At 34.6% G+C, this 23,070-nt stretch overlaps 1 protein-coding gene across 1 annotated transcript; it reads left to right on the forward strand.

The window, feature by feature from the left end:
- The first annotated feature begins 1,380 nt into the window (after positions 1 to 1,380).
- On the forward strand, positions 1,381 to 21,136 carry LOC121367820 (PHD finger protein 12-like). Its single transcript, XM_041492204.1, is given in 16 exon segments — positions 1,381 to 1,746; positions 1,868 to 2,049; positions 10,845 to 10,920; positions 11,277 to 11,460; positions 11,963 to 12,071; positions 12,463 to 12,595; positions 13,479 to 13,628; positions 13,630 to 13,650; positions 14,298 to 14,435; positions 14,747 to 15,545; positions 16,212 to 16,334; positions 17,036 to 17,179; positions 17,617 to 17,712; positions 17,888 to 17,970; positions 18,520 to 18,729; positions 19,781 to 21,136. Coding segments are annotated over 16 exon segments (2,721 nt in total). The 5' UTR covers positions 1,381 to 1,698; the 3' UTR covers positions 20,006 to 21,136.
- The last annotated feature ends 1,934 nt before the right edge of the window (positions 21,137 to 23,070 follow it).

The following is a 23,070-nucleotide window of genomic DNA, read 5'->3' on the forward strand; positions in this document are numbered from 1 at the left end:
ATCCTTTCTTCTAGGTACCGTCCCAACCAGTGCCCCACGACTGGTATACCAAAGGCCGTAATATGTGCTCATGTCTGTGTGAAAGTGCATTATAAAAGATCCCTTGCTGCTATAGTGGAAAAATGTAGCCAATATGTTCTAGTGGTGTCTTTAAACAAAATAAAAGTTTTAACCGTTTATAATTTTGCCTAGCTTCTCCCCCTTGTTTTGCACATGTATGCACTTACCATTACTTGGGGAGGGGGTATGTTATTTCCAGTTAACAAAAATGGGCCCGTCATGTTGACGGAGGGTGTGTGTGGAATGTGTGTATGTGTGTGTGTGTGGAGGGGGTTGATGACCATCATATTCCTTTGCATTGCTTCGTTCGCATGTCTTCTCTTCCACTAGGGCGGGACGTAGCCCAGTGATAAAGCGCTCGTTTGATGCGCAGTCGTTTTGGGATCGATTCCCGTCGGTGAGCCCATTGGGCTATTTCTCATTCCAGCCAGTGTACCACGACTGGTGTATCAAAGACCGCGGTATGTGCTATCCTGTCTGTGAGATGGTGCATATAAAAGATCCCTTGCTACTAATGGAAAAATGTAGCGGGTCACCGCACTAATTAAGACTATGTGTGAAAATTACCAACTATTTGACATCCAATACCCAATGTGTTCTAGTGGTGTCGTTAAAACAAAACAAACTTTATCTCGGAAAAATTAATGCAAAAGACACCTTAAGTACAGCTAATTGATAATTTGATTATCCTCATTACGGGAGGGTTCTCTTGTGAGTTTTTCTGTTAGAGGTTCCCAACATTTTAAAACCAATGTGCTCTAGTCGTGCCATTAAACAAACTTTAACTCCTGCACTAGAAAAAACCCATGCATACACCTTCCACAATTCAATATGAATACGTGACTATATTTTACTTCGTGGCGCGGTTCCCACGCGGCAGTATAAACCTGTAGCGGAGCGGAAACCGTTGCGGTTTTTATCGCGGTGTCCGCGCAGTTTTGTACTTTTGGTGTGAACGGACCCTTACAATTAAAATCTGCCGACTTATTCCGAATAGCTCGTTTAACTCCTCTCGGCCGATTTCGTAACTGAACGCCAAGCTATTCAACTGCAAATATTAGGATATAATAAGACAGTTTTAGTTATGCTGTATATAAGATATAAGAGCCTAAAATATAAGTATTAAGTACGAATATTATAAAAAGTGTGTAACTTAAACACAAATTAGTATAATTTTCAAATAATGTGTAATTGAGACAAATAACGACGAAATCACCCGAAGTGTTCCAAATGACACCAAATCGGGAATGACCTTTACCTTCACAACTTCCGTTAGGACAAAATGCGCATGCCCAATGATGTTGTACCCGGATAAGCGCATGCGCATTTGTGTTGTCCGACATTTTGCGCCAAGTTCTGGGATTTTTACATAAATCGTATTAGAAAAATTGCAATAATTGTTAAAATATTTAAGCAAATGAGCTTTCAAGAGCGGGTTTCGATCCAGATTTTTATTTTAAAGTTAATCATGTAAAGAAAACTTGCAGAGTGTTGGTATTGAGCTAGAAAATTGATGTACAAATTTCTAGTTTTTGACGTTTACTCAAAAAATCGACCAAGAATGGATTTGAGTCGCTGACAGTATCTAGATTATCTATCTGTTATTGAGGCATCGTCAAGATTTAGTTCTCACTTACCATGGCTACCGTGGAGTATGATCTGGATACATCTGGTGGTCTTATGGAGGTAATTTATGCTTTGTTTCATTGCATTCATTTTTAAGATGGATATGCAAAGGGCAGATAAGCCCAAAATTCCCTTGTCGTTTGACATAATTTAAAAATAATACATTTTTCTCTGATTTTAGGAAATTCAAAAATTAACAGCACCTCCTGTCAGTGAAGATTTGGCAAGAAAGCAACGCCGGCAAGATAGAGAAAGAAGGCGACATGGCAGAGCTGTTAATCATGATTGTTGTGACAGCTGTAAAGAAGGGGGTGATTTGCTTTGCTGTGACCGTTGTCCAGCAGCATTTCATTTGCAGTGCCAGTAAGCATTTAGAAAATTGTAGATTTTTTTTGTCTGCATGTTAAGTTTGCAAAGCTAGCTAAACATTTTATCAAGGCAGCATTTTAACATTTTTTTTTTTAAGTATTAAGGAGGGTGGTCGCTCGGTACCACACCCTTCAAAAAACAAATGAAAAGCAAAAAAAAAAAGAGGGACGAGTTACCATATTGTTGTGTTGGTAGACTTTGTGAAAAGACATACTCCTTATTTTGCCTACAAAAAGGTTTATAAATACAAAATACAAGCAGACTCGTCTTTTAATTGAACCGAAGGTGATATTGGTCTGACATTCATGGGTAGTTCTGGTTTTGCTAAACCGATCAAAGTTTTAATAATATCATTTTTAATAAAGATTTCACAATATACGAAAAACAGTAAAGTGATCCCCTAATGTCGGATCCATAAAAAGTTCAAAACGAAAATAGCCGAATGGGTTAACTGGTTCCCAATGAGGGTGAGACGTAGCCCAGTGGTAAAGTGCAGCCTGATGCACGGTTGGTCTAGGATCGATCCCCGTTGGTGGACCTATTGGGCTACTTCTCATTCCAGTCAGTGCACCACGACTGGTATATCAAAAGCCGTGGTATGTGCTGTCCTATCAGGGATGGTGCATATAAAAGATCCCTTGCTGCTAATCAAAAAGATTAGCCCATAAAGTGGCGACATTATCTGTGTGGTCCATAACCACATATTTGACGCCATATAACCATAAATAAAATGTGTTGAGTGCATCGTTAAATAAAACATGTCTTTCCTTTTTTTTGGTTCACAACCGTATCAATATGTTTAATGTAATGTAAATGTAATAACCAGGGTGGTTGATGTAGTGTGCCAGTCCCTTTGTCTAAATTTAGATCATTGCAACAATGTCAAATGTGCAATCTGTTTACGGATATCACATAATAGTTAACCAGCCGCAAGTTTTTAGTTTGGTCTATATATCTAGTTTTTTGTTTTGTTTTTATTATTGTTCTTTATTGTTTTTAATACATGTAAATGGTTGAGAATGTCTCATATTTTAGGAGTTAGTCGTAATTATTGCACAGATGAAGCTATCTTACAAATTAAAGCAGGTTAGCATGCAGTATTGGTGCATAAAAAAAGAAAATAAGGCACAAAATTATTTTCAAAAAGAAAAACAATGGATATATATGTATACATATACAGATAGAATAGTGGATATAATATATGCATGTATTCTTGGTCAAATACATCACCTAGCACAATGTAACGCGAGTAACCGAAATAGCTATATTTTCCTTGATCATTTATTTCTTGTTTCCAACAAACGGCACTTGATATTTTCCTACACTAATACATACTACAGGTAGTGAAACCACAAATTTTTCACAATAGTGACATGACACGGAATGCGAGTAACTGAAAAATCTGTAACGCGAGTTAGCAACATTTTATTTTTATAGAGCAATACCAGTGTGTGAATAATTATGCCAACATACTTCTCACTAACACCAAGTTAGTTTTTGCTGCCACTTACTGACTAATAAGCCTAAATATATCTTTATTTGCTAACTTTTCCCAGGCTACATATAGGTAGCAGCAATTCACATTTTTAAAACATATTTTTGTGTGACAGAATACATTTTTTTACTTTTTAAAAAATAAAACATTCACAGAATTCTGTTGTTACTTTATGTTTTTCCAGTGTTCAAAATAAGCACTTGTCCATTTGTCCTGACAAGTGAAAATCTGCTCGGACAAGCAAAATGTACCTTAATGGTTGTCCAGTGGACAAGTAAAAATGTTAATGCAGTTTAATTTTGAGCAATCAAAAATACGTTTCTTCACAGCCTGGCTAAATGATGAAAGCAGACCTTTGTTTTTTATGGTGCATGGGTGCACTCATACAGCGTTAATAATTTCAATCTGACGAGAGTGAAAAACAACACATTATACTTAAACGTGCATTGTCTGGAATATTTTTATTATTTAAGCATTTAGAACAGAAAATCTTATTACGTTTGGTGCATATAAGACGCCACACTCCGAATTGGTTTCACTACACTGGCTTTTCTAAGTTAAAAATAAACCCACTATTTTGAAAGTGGGACACTTGCCGGGCTCCCTCTTGGCTAAAAATAGTACGGTTCGGCTATTGTTGCATTACAAAAACCGAGCGGATTCTAGCAGCCAATTATGCTAGCAGCCAATTTCAGCAGACCCTCATGGCGACGTTCTAAACACCGGACTCATACGCCTTTCGATTGTTACCTGTATTTCACACACTTTTAAACAAACTGTTATGCTAGTTTTTATCATTCACTACAACTTAAGAATTTTAGAGTTTTAAAGAGTATCTTTATATAGTAACAACACAAAAACAAAATAACAACCAAGACTTATTTTCACAGTCTTATTGTTACTAATATCCGTATAAATACAACTTAACCGTTTTATTAAGCACTTTTATAATATCTGAAGTATCACTTTAAAAACCAGTCTGTACTACGGTAATGTAGGATGTTCAACTAGTTTCGTATAGCCAACACCACAACACACATTATAAAAGGCGTATGAGTCCGGTGTTTAGAACGTCACCATGCGTGTCTGCTGAAAGTGGCTGCTAGAATCCACTCGGTATTACAAAATGGCGAGAATTGTTCTAACTGGCTAGTAAGCATTTGACGATATGCGTTAATGACGACAACTCGCAAGTGAATTAAAAGTGCAGTTATGCTTGTATTTGAACTTAGAACTTGATTATATAGATTGAAACCAGACATTGCAGCTTTAACAAATTTACAAAATCAGCAGTTTTCATACTTTATAAAGCGGAGTTATATGAAGACCCTTTTAATAATAAATAATACAATACAAATTAAGAATGTGACATGCACAGTAGTTTCCATGCAAGCTTTTAATATATGACTGGTATTTGAATTTCTTTTTGCTTTAGCAAATCAACCAAATTTAATACTGGTTTAAAAAACCTTCAAAAGACGTACCAGTCAAAGTCCAATCAGAACAAACTTTGCCTGTTTAGTTTACAGTTAATTAGAATTAGTTTACCATTTTAAATGTAATAGATCACAAAGTCTAATATTTATATAACTCATTTATATTGTTCATATATTTATGGGGGGAAAAAGAATTTAATTAAACAGTAGTTTTCTTAGTAAACACAAATTTTCTCATTGCGGAAACTGACGAAGCCTAATTCGTACAGTCTGCCGAATTGTCACAACAATAACACAAGTTTACATGAGGTCCTGAAAAATGGCAAGCGTACAACTTTCTACTTTCTTTGAAAATTTAGACAAAGACACATTTAGATTCAAGAATAAAAAGAGGAGAAAAAAATGGTAGTAAAGATATGTCTAAACTAAACACGTCCTTTTGATTTTGTTTTAAGTGATTGGCATTGACTTTAAAAAAAAAAGTATAATATTTTTTGTAAAATCCAGTGAAAAATCAGTCCTATGCCCCCCACCGGCCTCCGCGTTTTTATGTGTTCAATCAGAGCCGATTATTTGATTTTTATTTTGTTTCAATAGATGTAGTTTCTTGTTAAAAAGTTAGTCCAGCTACAGTCATTGACTTGAACATAGTGCTGCAACGATAAACTGGTATACCACGATAATTGCTCAGCTCGATACGAACCGCGGTACAGTTTTGCATATCACAATTTGTATACGCTATTGTTTTTTACTTGTATCTTATTTGACTTGAAATAGGCAAACAAACAAAAACCACATCATTTTATTAATTGGTGATGACAGAAAATGTAACAATCACGTCAAGCGTAGTCAGCTTACTTGTTGGCATACGAAGTCATAAGTCGGTTATACTTTGTTCTAACTTCTAAACAAAACGTGTCAAAAGTCCAATGAAAATAACCAGTTAACGATAATTACAAATAAATGTTTTATTACTTACACATTATCAATCATTGTTCATTTACGTTGGAATATGGCTACGGCTATCATTTTCAAAGTGAGATTCACAGTTCGCTGTTTTCCCTGAACTCGGAATACTTCGGCCAATCGTTCAAAACACGTCAAGCGAGCAGCAACGGAAAAGCCCGATAGTATGGATTTCCGAATGTGACAATTTATAAATAGTTTTGACACTGTCACACCGGTGTTCTAGTAGACTAGTATTGTGTTAAAAAATAAAATTATGGCCTAAAACATTTAGCCTGATAGCTTAAACTAATAAAGATCATTAAAAAGTTTATGTCTTCTGTTTTCATTGAAAAAAACCAACCCATAAATATTAAATTTAAATAATATCAATATATTGCAATACAGTTTCTTATATCGCAATGTGGTTTTGACTGTATCCTTGCACCCCTACTTGAACGTGATTTGATTCACAGCGCTCTGTAGTGCATTGACCAATCAGAGCTATCGGGGTCCGATTACATTTGGAACCCTGGCTGCACGTATATATTGGTCAAGTTTTTACACGATTGTGATCATGTCTAAAAATAGTTTTTGATATTATCATTATTATGGCGTTCCTCATTTGGAATAAAATCCAGTGAAATGGCTAACAATGTTGGATTTTGTATGTATATATATTTTAATACCACTGGGACTGTTCTAGATACAACAGTGCTGACTTGACTAGAATTAAAAAATTACCTCGGTCCAAATTTAGTCCGTAACACAGATGAGAGAGGATGGTAAAAACAAAAGGGACATGTTTTGCCTCATTGCATATTTATTTATTTTATACTAGCAATTAATTGCATTGTATGTGTCATTGGAACAAAAACTGAATTTCTTTAAATCTACAATGGAAAAAACTGAATTTGTAAAATTCTGAAAGGGAAAAATCTAAAATGGATCTGGGTTTTTACACATACCAACTGTGACGTCTCAGAGGATCAAACTCTCCGTATCATGTTCATTGTGATAATGACATTCAAGACAAGTGCCAAGTTAATTCCTACAAATATGTAGTGGTTAGAGCTGTGTGGTACTGAAAGTTCAGGTTCGGTATCAGTATTTTTAGGTGATTTACCTCGGTATGTGCCTTAAATTATTTATACAGATTTTTTTATATATACAAGCAAACATAAAAATATATAGGTTTTGATAAAACACTGAACAATTTTGATTTTAAAAGTGTTTGCAGTAATCTAATCCATTAAATGTTTCTGCAACTGAAACCGGTGATAAAAAGCAGGAAAGAAAGAAGGAAATGTTTTATTTAACGATGCACTAAACACATTTTATTTACGGTTATATGGCGTCAGACATATGGTGAAGGACCATACAGATTTTGAGAGGAAACCCGCTGTTGCTACTACATGGGCTACTCTTTCCGATTAGCAGCAAAGGATCTTTTATTTGCGCTTCCCACAGGCAGGATAGCACAAAACATGGCCTTTGTTGAACCAGTTGTGGATCACTTGTCGGTGCACTCACTCAGGGTTTGGAGTCTGTATCTGGATTAAAAATCCCATGCCTCGACTGGGATCCGAACCCAGTACCTACCAGCCTGTAGACCGATGGCCTAACCACTACGCCACTGAGGCCGGTTATATATTGGACAAATGTAAACAATAATATAATATAATATTTCATGAATTTTACAAAGCTTTTGCTGGGTTATAATAAAAATAGAACTAAGATGATATTTGATGAAATTTTAAATGAGATAAATTATAGATGTATGTGCATAATTGTTTTTGTTGAACACTGACCTTTATCACATATTTTATGTTTATTAAATTAAGATACAAATTCATAATAATGTACGTTATTGACTAGAAAAAAAAGTAGAAATGACCCTTAAAAAGATGTAAACTTAAGCCCATGATTCAATTTTGTATATTGACACCAGAAACATATACCCATATTATAAGTCACTGAATCCCAGATTGAATTTCCCATTCATTGAGAGCCCTGTTAATAACTAATTTTATTGGTCATATTGCATAAATGATTTTTACTTCTCTCATTTGTTTATATTCTGCAATTTATAAGAAAAGATTATGAACTTTTCATTTTGTTAGGGATATCACCCTTATAAAAAAAAAAGAGGAAGTTATGTCTTAGGTGCTAAAGACTGTAAATCAGGAAATGTTAGCAAGTATATATTAGTGATTTTAGCGAGGACATACAAAAAGATAATATTTCAAGACTCAATTTAAAGAGACATACAATAGATTGTTCCAAAATACATTTGTGTAGTTGTTTTGTTGCTGATTAAATACACAAAAATATTTGTGAGCTGATATATTCTGAATGGCTCAAACAGCTAACACATGAGCTTGAAACTTTACCCTTCTAAACTGAACAGTGGACAGATAATTAATCTAGTTATACTGTTTATCTAATGTAAGTTGTACTTGTGAAACCGTATTATCCCACAGGTAGTGGTCATCATTTATGGTAGAATAGCACATTCGCTGATTAGACGGCTAGTGCAATATGCACATGCTCTCAGGGCATGAAATAAGTGGCATTACATTGCAAAATATGATAAAAAAACTGTTTTGCGAGTCAAATGCATTTTTGAGTTGCGACACAATATTGAACAAAATATTCCCTTGTGTGTTGCCTGGTGCATGCAAAGAACTACGATCATTCTTGTTCATTATGGAACATAATATGTGAGCATGTACTAGTTAGAAATATATAACAATGATATCAATAATACAAAGAATGGTTGAAAATTATATTATAGGCAGCTATTACAGTCTGACATAAACAGGTTGGAACCAAAGCCTAAGTATGTTGCAAATTCATTGGTTTTTCTTGAATATTAACATCAGTGCATACATTAACCATCAGCTGTATAAAATTAACTAAAATTGCAAGAACATTAGATTTGTTCGCGCATTAAATTTAAGACATCATTGACATTCGTTATGCAAAAAGAAATTGGGTTACCAAAATTGATTATTATGCATCCCATAAATGAGTTAAGCAGATTTTCAATTCTCAGAGGCCTGCAATCAGGGACAAAACCATCCAATACGTACAGTGTTCTTGCTGCTCCATTTAAGTGGGGCGCCCCGCCCCACTATTCCATTTTGCCGCCCTCCTTTATTTTTGAGTGCCCCTCTTTATTTTCCAGCACCTATCTCCGCTATTTCCAAATGCACACTTTTTTCCACACAAAAAACAATGATCAGTCTGCACATTGGACATCAAAGGAAACAAGCTGCGTTGTGTACGAAAAAGCAATTGACGAGACATTTACGACAGTTGCCGTAACATAATTTAACAGTATTTTTAACAGCCTCTATTTTGTCCAATATCTGTATCCATTTGTATGTTTGATAGACACAATAAAGGTTATATTTTATGTGAGCAATGAAAACATTTAATTTTTTACGGATTCGGCAATCTCCGATTGAAAAAAACCCCTTTTATTTGGCGCCAAATTTGTCACGTGATCAGAACGGTCATTCTGTCTTTTGTTTCCACTAACTATCGTTTGATATTTTGTCCTCAGTTGCAGATATAATTGGTTGTAACTGATGATTTTTACTTTCTGTCATTCTGTTTATTCAGCAGTTCTTTATAAAATATTGTAAACTTTTCATTTTGGGGGGATATGAACGCTTATAAAAACAACGGAAGTGATTGTGTTTATCATTAAAATTATTTGTCTTGAGTGCCAAATAATATATACACCGCCTTTACAAAAATTAAACTACTTTTTATCAATAGGCGATAATATTTTATCACAGCGATTGATTCATTCGATGAAGATGGAAATAACAAAAATGTATCCGACATTAGGAGATCACTTTACAAACATCTTTATTGTTTTTCGTATATCTTGAAATCTTTATTAAAAATAATAATATTAAAACTTTGATCGCTCCAGCAAAACTGGAACTGCCCGTGAATGTCAGACCGATATCATCTTCAGTTCAATTAAAAGACAAGTTTGCCTGTATTTCGTATTTATAAACCTTTTTGCACTTTTTTGTAGGCAAAATAAGGAGTATGTCTTTTCACAGTCTACCAACACACAGCAATATGGTAACCAAACTACTTCCCCCGCCCCACACACACACACACCCTTTTTTTTTCCTTTTTTTTTTTTTCTTCTTTTTTTCTTCGTTTATTGGTGTGGGTTTTTTTTTTTTAAGGGTGTGGTGCTGAGCGACCGCCCTCCTTTAATTTTCACCCAGCAAGAACACTGATGTATCACTAGGATATCAGAAATATTACATTCAGTTGGGGTGTATGTAATATTCTTTGCAATCCTATACCTGCAATCAGGGACAAAACCATCCAATACGTATCACTAGGATATCAGAAATATTACATTCAGTTGGAGTATATGTAATATTCTTTGCAATCCTATACCTGCAATCAGGGACAAAACCATCCAATACGTATCACTAGGATATCAGAAATATTACATTCAGTTGGGATGTATGTAATATTCTTTGCAATTCTATACCTGCCAGGTATAATCTATATAGTTATATTTTACAGATCTCTGTTTGGGAATTTGGGGGCTCCCCCAGAAAGAAAGTTTAGGGTCATACATTAATGATAGGAATAATAAATTTTGTCAAAAGGTTAACTTTAAAAAAAAAATCTAATTTTTTGGGTATGGTGCCATACCTGTTTTACCCTCTGGCAGAAACCCTGACTAGTATGTAAATAAATAAACAATTATATATTTGTTGTGTTTCCCCCCTAATCTCCAGTTAAAATAAGCAATTGCTGATTAATTTCCAAACTGATTATTGTTAATCATATAGCCTTACTAATGGTGTGAATAGAACAGATTTTGTTTTTCATTTTGGTTCAGTGTATATTGTTTTTTGTTTCAGTGATCCACCTCTAGATGAGGATGAACTGCCACCTGGTGAATGGATTTGCCATCGATGCCGGATCAGTCCCCCAGAGGTCAGCAATACATTATATATATTGTGTTGTTTAGTGTACAGTAGTTGAATGTATCTTTTGAAAATCATGGTATGTATCAGTAAATTATTTACTTATAAGTAATGATTACAAATTTATTGAAGATTGATGTTGGAATTTTTTTTTTTTTTCATAAATATATTAAGCCAATAACCCAATGACCAACCAGTGAACAATATTGTTTTTTGGTGTGGGTGAATATTTATGACATAATATTTTTTGAATTGTGGAATGTGTCCTTAATGAAGTACGATAATTCCTAATTTTACACTGAATTCATCATGATTATAAAATTGTCATCTTGTAATAAATTCACATGTGTGCGAACATACTTTCAGCCGGATGAAGATGAGGCTACGTGCAGTGCTATGAAAGCTGGCACAAAAAGTAGACCGAAACGGCAGCATTCTCAAGAAGATGACAAAGAACATCCACTGCAGATGCTTGCAAAAGCTGCCAAGCTTATAAACCCTGTGCAATTTGATTTGACAAAGGATATTGCCTGTACAACACCATTACCTGGTATGTCGACATTTCTTTCTTATAATTGTTTGTTGCAAGGATGATTGTTTCATATTCGTCACCCTGCTTACCAGCAGTGTGTTCAGGAGAGTGGGTGCTTGTAATGGATTTAGTGTACTGAATACATTATATTTGATGGAAATATCACAAGTATTTGGCTAGTTGAAACATATTGCAGATTATTTAAAAAAAAAAAAAAAAAAAAAAATGCAAAGGATAAAATGACATTGATATAAGGATAAATTGTTAAGAAAAACAATTGCTAAAATGAAATTTCAAATTATTTTGGCAAAAAAGTAATACAAATTTCGCAGTAGTTTGAATAACTTACAAAAAAGTGATATTGAAGTAAATTTTTCTATATCTGTATTCATGACTTACATAGCATCATAATATACATTTAACGCTCAATTGTATTTTGGTGTACACTTGCATTTTTTACATTTGTTTTTGTTTGTTTTGTATCTTATAGGTGTGTGATTTATGTTTTATTTTTTGACAGGTTCTAGTAAGAGACGACCCGGGGTTCGGGCAAGTAATAAGAAACTTCCTCATGAACATGACAATGGTATAGTCCCATTACCAGCCAAAGTGTGCTTCATATGCAGCAAGTAGGTTAACTTGACTTTTGTTTCTGATTCTTTTGGGTTTGATTTTCGCCTGCATTCTAGTTCCTAGAAAAACATTAGCTGTATATAAGCACTGTTAGACCATGTGCAAAAATAGCAATGTGAGTTTTGTGTTGAATCAAGACAGTTGATCATGGTGCTAACTGATGCCCTAAAAATTAAAAAGAGTCACTGCGAAACTGGCTGTCCCATATTTTGGTCTAGACTAAATGGTCTTGCCCTTTAATTTGCCGAATTTGAGGCCTGGTGCATGTCATATTTGTAACAATTCCATGTCAAGCTTTGATACTGTTGTAAACAATTTGTTATATTTTAATTTGTATTGTCATTGACTTTATTTTTCCTTCTTGCTTTTTTTTTGGTTGTGTTGTAGAAGTTGCCGTGTTTCTCCTTTAATCCAGTGTGACTATTGTCCCTTGTTGTTCCACCAAGACTGTTTAAATCCACCACTGACCACACTTCCCACAGGAAGATGGATGTGTCCAAACCATGTGGAAAATGCTGTGGTATGTACAGTTATTTAGATTAATTTTAATTAAAAAAGGTAGTGTTAAGATGCTTGTAATGTTACTGCAGTTATTTTTGCATAGCCTGCACTTAATCAAAAGTGGCTGTAATAATAAAATTCATTGTATTTGGACTGTGTAAAATAATATAGATTTGTGCTTCATATGCAATAAATATGACATACTTTTACTTTGTATTCATATTTTATAAATGGTAAATTTTTTATAATTACAATTGCATTGAAAGTTTTCTGAGTTCTGGAAATGAACACGTCATGCACCCAATTTATTGTCATTGTAGGGAGCTCAAAAGTGACGTCTTTCGGACTCTTGATGTCATTCTAATTGAAAAATGGCTCTTATTATTTCTATGCTTCGCCACATTACAAAAACTAGTCTACTTGCCCAGGCAAAAATAGTCTACATGCTCAGGCAAAATCATTCTGAGTTCCATTCATCAAATACAACATATAAGTCTTTTTACAGTAATATAAGTTATATTTATTATGTATGAAGCCAAAATGTTAGTGTCTTTCGTTGACATTAAGTCAATTAGTTTTATTAAGTAAGTAATTACATTGGATTTTTAAAATTTTCATTGCATTTTTTAAATCTAATAAATATAAGACATTCTTGATGTATAGTAATATCAAAAGCACTCTCTAAAAACCCAACAATTATAAAACGTTATGCAGTTCTTTTTGTAATTACCCAGAATATACTAGTTTAAGACGTCAATTAGAAAAATTGAATACTATTTAAATCCCCATGAGAGGTTGTATAATGTTGACAGTTGATGTTTGCCATGGCATGTTTCAGTAAATAACAATTTAAACAACTCTTGGACAGTTACCAATCTGCCAATTATCTACTTATATCACAGGATGAGAAACTTCTGCACTCGCTGGGATTGCATGAGCGGATCCAGCTGTGGGACAGGTTTTCTGGCCACATAGATCAGCATGCTGTAAAGATTAAATTTTTGCGGCAAGGTCACAGACTGCACCCACCATTCAGATTAAAAAAAAAAACTACCATGCAGAAAAACCATTACGGTGAGCTAATTTTTACAGCTTCCAACAAGTCATTATTTAATTTCATTGTCTTGAAGATTGTGTAAAATATAAATTTTATTTGAACTATCAAACGGAAATCTTGTAAACAGTTATATTAATATTTACAGTCAGAATTTATTTCAGTCTGTAATCTCGACTGACAGGAATACCTGAAGGGTAATAAGTTGTTCTGTGGTATATTTTGTACCAACAAACCACTATTGTGTTTATTAATGATGTTTCAGTGATCAATTATAATAAAAAAATTGATTGGTTGAGCTGAAAATGTCAACTGTAATTGTACCTATAGTTTAGAATTGGAATTGATGTAAATGTACTAGGATTTGAATTTGTTTTCATGTATACATAAAGAAGACCGATAATATAAAGGTATTAAAGATAAAATCAGCAATGTGTAGGTTCTATCCCTGTAAACACGACAATAGGTGCATTCTCCTAATAATTAAAATCATTATGTTCACATAATGCTGATTGTATAATTGAAAGATGATCGATTGGCATAAACAGACTATAATCAGTGATGAATTACCAACCAATTCCCAAAACTAGTTTTTATCACAGTAACCGATATTTCGAGTTGTGTATACATTTTTATTTATAATTATTTTATTTTTTTCACATCACAGATCCCAGCAGCAATAAAACAACATTACATAAATCCTCCATCATTACTACCAACAGCAGCCAGTGGAACCCACTCTATGACTCTAGAATCTTCAATACCAAGAGAACATGGTGAAATCTCCCTTGAAGAACAGGAAGAGGTTGAACATTTTAAAGTTGTTTTAGAAATGCATGAAATAACAAGCTGTATTAGAAGGCAATGTTGAACATTCAAAGACAAATTTGTTTTGCTTACTTTGTTAGTAAATTTCATAGCTTAGGTTGATGTGGAAATTTGCTATAGATATGAACAAGTACCTAGTTAATTTAAATACATTTTAAATTTTATAATTGCTGTTTTTAAAATTTGAAAACTACAGGAATGGACACGTTTGAACAAATCAGTTTATAATGCTTTTGAAGTGATGTATGATGTATTTTTATGACTAAATTTTAACTTTTTGTTTTCTAGTGGCTCACAGCTGTTGTCTCATTACAAACTAGTATAGCTAAATTTCTAGCTCAAAAACAGTTACATAAAGCCACAGAAAGTGCTAAAACTGCTGACCAAGCAAAATCTGACCACTCTAAACCAACGGCATCTGTTGCTCCAGTTGTTCATAGGGACTGTGATATGCAAGACCAGGATGATTTTATGGAGGAAACTATTTCGAGTGCTTCAAAAGCGGAAACGTTTGACTGTGATAGGACGTCTTTAAATGGGTCTGCCGTGTGCAGTCCCGTCCAGGAACCTTTTTCTAACGGTCCGTTTGAAGTGTCGAAGGGGTCTACGGTGTCGTTACTTCATGGGACTTCAAGTGCCACCGTGAACGGTGATATAGATTTTGTGAATTTACAAAGGACTAAGCCTGACGCTGTTGTGATACGGACACGAAGCAATAGCGGGGACTCTCCCATCCCCAACATTGTCAAGGTGAACTGGCCACCGGGAGAGAAGCCCTGTGCCAGTTCAAACAGTGCAGGCTCAGTTACCAATACGCAAGGCAAAAACATTGTCATCAGTGCTATAAACAAGTCGAATAACACGGTTGTCACAAAGGTGTTGTCTCATTCTAATCAGGGAGGTAAGACTGTGTCCACGAACAGTGCCGTTAAGAATGCAGTGGGCAACAACCCAACGTCCATCCTGTCTCCCCGACAGCAGACGGTCAAGCTGGGCACTTCTGGCTCACAGAGCAAGTGCACAGTGTCTCATGCCATGGGAACCATCTCAAGTCCAAAGGTCATCACAGTTTCGGCATCTCATTCAGGTTAGTGTAGGAATGGGAAAATTGCTTTTTGGATTTCTGTGCCACCCAAATGTTCTTGTATTTTTTAGATAAAAAAACTCATAATGTGCTACTTTTCAACTCTGCAAAGTTTTTCAGATTTTTATATTGATGGTGATTTTCTTCTCTGCTAGTGAAATATTGGGTCATCAATAATGTGGTGGATGTAATAAAGACTGGTGTTAAGTCAGTTTTGTTTCTGGACTAGTGCTGGTTGAAACAATTTTTTTGCCAAATTATCTCTTAAAATTACAAAAAATTGAAAAAAACCTAGCAGTTATTTTGCAACAAAATATCAATTGTTACCTGAAATATTTTTTCCAAATTAAAATGTTCAAAATTTGCAATTGGTGAATTTGTCAAGTGGCAGCCAAGGTTCGAGAAATTCACCAGCCCTAGCTACGGGATTTTTGGTTTGAGCTAGTAAAAATTATCCACCAAATTACTATAATACATAGAGCACTAGCCAATGTTTCCGTAAGGGCTAGTGACTTCCTCAAACATTAGTAATACACTGTCGGAGCTAGAACTAAACTTGTCTGTCAAGTTCACATGCCTTTCTCGTCTTCCCAGTTGAAGAAAAACAACAACAATAATAGGTACACTGGGTACTTTCCCAATACTCATTTTAATTATTTTTCTTTACAGGTGGAAAACTTGCCTCAGGCAGCATAACCACTACTCTGGGTAAGGGAGGCAACTTGAGTACTTCAAATTCTACAATAATCAATCTGAACAACACATTGCAGCAGTTCATTGAAGGAAATTCAGGTTGGTTTTCTGACAGTTTAATTCCATGTGATGTTAACATTCGTGGTAAGGGATGTTTAATAACATCTCGGCACATTTAATTAGCAGCTATTGCTAGGAATCCGGCAACCAATGACAAATAGCTTGGGAAGCTGCAGGAACAGTAATTACTACCTGTTTTTGCATGACCAAAACTCTTTATCTGTCCATAAAAATCTATTTTAAATTATACCTATGGAAAGTTAATTCTTTAATATGTGTTTAAATGCTTACATATTTATCTTGTGGACCGTAATGAGTTCAAAATTACTACTATTTGAGTCGTGGCTCGCCTGCTCATGTGATTTGATTTGCATGTATACTGTTGTGTTTTGGCTTGCACATCTGGGCAATACGTCACAGAAACTTGTCTTCAGTCTCATTCATTGCATCAATGAATGATATATATTATGATCACATATAATATGGTCCTACTTATTTCTCCCATTTATTTGTAATAAAATGTGTAGTTTCAAATGAAATTTGGAATGTTTAGCCTGGGTATTTTGTCAAATACTTTGTGACACTTGTATGAAAGCAAAAGAAGGAATAATAAATCTTTGTACTTGTTATTGGGAGTGTAAAGTAGACAGTAAAGTAGATTGAAACCAGTCAGCTTGTAGTTAATAATTTTATTATAAAGTTAACCTTTACGATTTATTGTTAATCGATATTTTTTTCAGAATCTGAGTTGAGTAAAATAGATGAAAAATTAATCCAAATTCTTGCATGGCAGCGACTTCAGCAGCTCACATCAGACAAATCGGAGATGCTACCTACCAAGAGGGGAGTTTTGAATGGCCTCTTGCAACAATCCAGTGAAGATGGTACTGCTTGTAATAATAACTTAATGTTACAGTTCCATGTTAAAATGTCAGCAAATGTTGTGATCCATTCAAGATTTGTGAGCTCATTAATAATTGAATGGACTTAATGTAGCCTTAACTATTTTGCACTAAATGTTTTCCCATCAATCTTATTGTAATTTATTAGTTTTAATTATAATCAGATTCGTCCATTGTGAATGTTTTGATAGATTATCAGCCGAGAGATGGCTTACTGTGGTCCAGCCCTCTACATTGCGACCAATTTTTTCATCTGGCGACTAAAACACTTCATACTATCTATATAAAAAGAGAAGTAGGTGCCATCTGGCTCCTAGATGTAAATGTTAACGTAGATGACTGTGGTCTCATGTTTAGAATAGTATGTATATTTTGCAGTGTATCTTTCAGAAGTCAACCAGTGTTTTGTTTTTCTTTAGGATCTTGTGAAGTAAGAGCACGTGCTGTGTTGTGTCCCCTGACTGGCAAAGGTCAGGCAATACCAATGCCATACAGAACAATGGGCATAGGAACAGGCAAGTGTAGCTATTACTGTGATTTGGTTTTTAATTTCTGATGTTGGTAGGCGACTTAATTATTTGATTAATTAATTCACACATTTCCGTTTGCATTATTTCACTGACTATCTTGTAGAAAATAAAATTATTTTAATTTGTAACTTGTGTTTCTATTTTTATTTCTGTTTTGCAGGTGCTGACATGGATGTCTGTCTCAATCAGTTTGGTCATTGCAATTTTGTGTCACCAAAACACGCATGCATATTTTACGATGAGGTGAGCTATGTCATTATATGTTGTATGCTTACCATATGAAAATCACGAGACAGGCTCAGCACATCAGTAAGCACTGGTTCAGGTCATCTTGCCGATATACCATGACTGGTATATCAAAGGCCGTGGTATGTACTACCCTGTGGGATGGTGAATATAAATGATCCCTTGCTGCTAATCGAAAAGAGTTGCTCATGAAGTGGCGACAGCGGGTTTCCTCTCTCATTATTTGTGTGGTCCTTAACCATATGTTTGACGCCATATAACCGTAAATAACGTGTTGAGTGTATTGATAAATAAAACATTTCTTTCTTTGGTTCAGGTCATTTCGATAGATTAAAAAAAAATTGACTCTTTCCAAAGCTTTTTATTTTTCAATCCTAATTTCATTTCTCACTATGTAGACTAATAATTTCAGTTTATAATTTACTTGTTAAACATATATTCCTTTCCAAATATTAAAATTACAAAATTTTCAGTGGATTGGGGCAGGAGCAGTTCATATATTTTTGGCCAGTCAGTACTGATGGTAAATTTGTTATGTATTTTCAGATGACGAAGCATTACGAACTCCTGAATTACAGTGAACATGGAACAACGGTCGACAATGTGCTGTACTCGTGTGACTTCTCCGACAAGCCTGCCACCATGCCTCAACCCTCCCCTGTTGTGGCAGCTGTTCGTGACGTTATCAGCAAGGCCAAACAGAAACTTGAGGACGAGGAGCATAAGCGACTGACAATGACTGCCAAAGCAAATGATGTGAGAATTTGACAGCTTTTTAGTTCAGTCAGTTTGAGAGAGAGAGAACAAATTGTTCTCTGATTTATCAAAACATTCAGAATGATTTAGAACTGACTAGGTCAGCTCCTGAGAAACATTTCTTATTTTGCTTTCTTGTGACTGCAGTAAAGTATCTGAATTCAAAATGCTGATATTGTTTGCCTCTGGACTTAATTGAAAAATAAAATTAATTCCTGTGATTGTTCCGCTAATTTAATTTTCATTCTGTTTTTTTTTTTTTTGTAAGCCGGATTTTATCACCTACATTGATAGATGATATTCAGCACCATTCCCCAAGCCTAAACTAAATTTTTTATTATTTGCTTAAATTTTATAATAAAAAACTCTTTAACTTTTTATTTTACCTTACAGAAAATGTCCTGAGTTAAATATTTCCAGCTTACAACCTTTTTATCGACTAAAATTATTTATCAAATATATTTTTTGTCAGAATATCAGTGTCTGTATATTTAATGGGTTTTTCGTGTCTCAATTTACGGTTATATAGCGTCAGACATATGAACCACACAGATATTGAGAGAGGAAACCCGCTGTCGCCACTTCATGAGCTACTCTTTCGATTAGCAACAAGGGTTCTTTTATATGCACCATCCCACAGACAGGGTAGTACATACCACAGCCTTTGATATACCAGTCGTGGTGCACTGACTGGAAGGAGTATCTTCCAATAATGTCATATGTTCAAATAAATATTTATTAGGAAGTGAAATGAACTTTGGGCTACTAAACTCATTAAGACAACCGGAAACACACTTTGGTATATAGGCAGTGATATTCTGAACATGTGTATATAATATATAATTTTAGTAGTTGAAAAGATTGTTAGTCAAAATCAGGATAGTCCCTTTAAAAAACGAAACCTTCATGTCAAGTGTTTACAGTTAGATATTGTTTTCCGTTTTATTAATTTAGTCATGACACAAACTTCATGACAGTTAATGCTTGTACATCAGTCACAATTTTAGAGATAATTTTTGTCTTTTATTACGTAAATTGTCTTGTCTTTCAGAATTCACGCCACTGCAACTGTCGAGTAAGCAGTTCTAGTCTGATAGGCGGGAGTGGTGCAGGCTGGGAAGGCACGGCACTGTTACATCACGGGAGCTATATCAAAGTTGGTTGTTTGCAATTTGTGTTCAGCATCGTGGACCAGGCAGCGTCAGAGCCTATCATAGAGAGACGGTCAGAGTCGATGTCCTTACTGAAAACTCGCCTCAAGGCAACAGCTCAATAACACAGGGCCGTGCACACTCTAATTCAACATTATTTAAAGGCAGCTCGCAAACAACACATAGTGAAAAAAACCTTTGTTGTTCACTGAAAAGGCACCTCCCCCTCGGTGAATTAAAAGAAAAATCCTTGTGTCAAATTAGTTCTCATGGAATACATATGATATATCATGTTTCAAACACCAACCTATTATTTTCCTTCAGTAGAAACAAAAGCAATGGTCTATGAAATTGTGATCTGGAGTTGTGAACACACACCTGGAAGGTTGTTTATAATTTAAGCATGCTTTTCAGTAAGAAAAATAAAAAGTATTGCAACTATGCACATGTTTTGATAATCGCCCCCCCAAAAGGTTTTAATCCACAGTTGATGTAATTGTATATTTTTTTGTATCGAAAGTAGCTACATTTTTGTACTTAATGACTTGTTACAATGTTTATATCTTAATATTGTATATTTATCTACTTGTTAATTGAATTTTACTTGTTAGTTATTTGCAAGCAGTTACAAACAGACCTATGTTTCTTGATGCAGGTATTACATGTCTGATAGCATGGTGTAGTAGAACATAATTCCATTTTCCCCATCTCACACAACAAAACAAGTTTAGATCACACAACCCTGTACGGTGGTTATGTTATTGTGTGAAAAGATATACCACATATCTGTCATCTTGATTAACTATAATAGTCTTAAACTTTTATTTTAATTCCTTGCAGACAGGACAGTACATACCATTGTCTCAGAAGCATCAGTCATGAAGGACTGATTGTAAAGGGAAATAACCTTGTGAGTCAGACTTTCGTCTGTTTGCTCTTCAGTCCCAACACATTTCACTAGAATCCAGCTTCATATAATGTCTGTATTTATAAATAATCTTGATAACTATTGACTGCAATACTGTTTATTCCAAGTGTTCATGAGGTTTATTATACACTGTCCGATTTATCTATCTTATTTTTAAGAGGAATGCTATTCCTGTTGCCACACCAAATATGCATGCATGAGGTTGGCAAGTGTTCCCAGATTTCAAAGGTCACATCAGATGATGAGTTTGTTCATGTATTTGTCAGTGTTGAAATAATGTAGCAAGTAGAAAGTACTTGAACCTTTTACAATACAACTTTTAGACAATGATGATTGTTTTTGATTTGTTCTTTAAGGATGTTTTAACTTACTTTTTTGCTTATGTTCAATTGAATTTGAAGCATGTTGTCCTAGACATGAATCTCAGCTGCCCGTTCTCACCAGCATTGGTGGCATAGTGCTTACGCCATCTCATTTAAAGCTGATAGGTTCTGGGTTCAAATCCCAATACTCTCTTCCAACTCGTTGTGGAGGAGTACGGTCACTGCTCACTAACCACTAACCATTAATCCACCCATGTCAGATTATCCAGACAGCTGAGATGTATGCCAGGACAGCATGCATGAACTTAATTGGATATAAACATGAAAATGAATTAAAAATGAACAGTGCTTGTTCCAACTGTCTAGTGCTGAGGTTAGTAACCTGGGCTCAGATTTTCAAAGTTATCTTAGCACTACCATATTATAAAACTGTCATAGGCTATGGCATGTGTCTTAATGTTATAGCTTTCGATGGTTTTACAATTCGTAACGCTAAGGTAGCTTAAAAAGTCTCTAGCTTGGTGTCCGATGTAAACTGTTCCTGCTCCTTGTGCTGTTTCTTATGGTGACATAGAACTGTTGTCGACATAACTGTCGTCTGCATAACAACCTAATTTAGGGTTAGGGTTGTGGGTTTTTTCCCCAATATGTAGTGATACGTTTACATATTATGTTGGCTTAAATATATTGTTACAATGGCAAAACGTCTAGAAATATTCTATTTTGTCACAAAACTGTTTCTAAATTATGCCGTTATGTTGATGGTAGTTCTATGCCACCATAATTTCTACCTAATGGCAACACGTTTTTTTTTTTTTTTAATCCATCAATCACAATTGCACACATACAACTTTTAATATATCTGTCGTTTAAACTCAACTATTGAGTTCAGAGGGACAAATAATTCACTCCCCTTCTTTTCTTGCATCAGTCACAGGCTATGGACATGATGTGACCCAAATGAATATCTATTGGATCGGATTACTACACAATGGCAGTCGATGCTCCATGCACAAAGACTGTAGGTCACTTTGTCTATTTATTTAAATATTAGTGGACAGATAGAACATTTTAACATGGTGTTCCAGTTTGATTTCTGGTTACAATAAACTATAAATATTAGGATTGATAAAGTGAAATTCTTTACAAATTCTTAAAACAAACCCAACGCTGTTAAAAGCTAATATTTGTGGACATAAAAACGCTATAGTCTGAAAATCACATAATCGAAATTCACGTGCCTCATTTCATGAGAATCGTTAATTAAATTTAAATTTATACCTTTTATGAATAAAATGATTTTAAAATTATTAAATTTGGACTAAAATTCAATTGTTTAGAAGTGTATGTTTGTGGATCTGTTGACTCCCTTGTGATCTGCCAGTAAATATGTGTGTAGCTTTTGACAGATGATGGAGAAGGAGGCTGTGTGTGAGATATTTGCTGCAAGTTCCTGTGATTGAGTTCAGTTGTATACTCCACTGAGATTGAAGCCAGTACTGAAATCAATCTAATTAAAATTAGCTCCACTATTACATGTGGATCTAAAGACAGCCAGTTGGAGCTCATGTCCACCAATCAAAACCTTACTTGCACAATCCTGCCAGTGATTTAAAAATAATTTGAAAACATTCCGAATTATCCTGAGGGTATACGACATGTTTCGTGTGAATTACAAATGCCTTAAAACATGTTTTATTTTATAAAATAAATAATTTGTAATGTAAAACTGAAGACTGATTAGTTTTTTGTTTTTTTTATAAATAAATAAAATAATTTTTAATGTAAAATTGAAGACTGATAACCCACCCCGTACGTATTGGTATGGTTCGCTGTACTGCGGCCACTAAAATAGACTCGCCCGATATTTTTAGAATTTGTATGCTCCCAAATAACGTTATAAAAGGCGAAGTGTGATTGGTCAATATTTAAATTATTA

This window comes from Gigantopelta aegis, chromosome 3 (genome assembly GCF_016097555.1).
Source record: "Gigantopelta aegis isolate Gae_Host chromosome 3, Gae_host_genome, whole genome shotgun sequence".
Classification (NCBI taxonomy): Eukaryota; Metazoa; Mollusca; class Gastropoda; order Neomphalida; family Peltospiridae; genus Gigantopelta; species Gigantopelta aegis.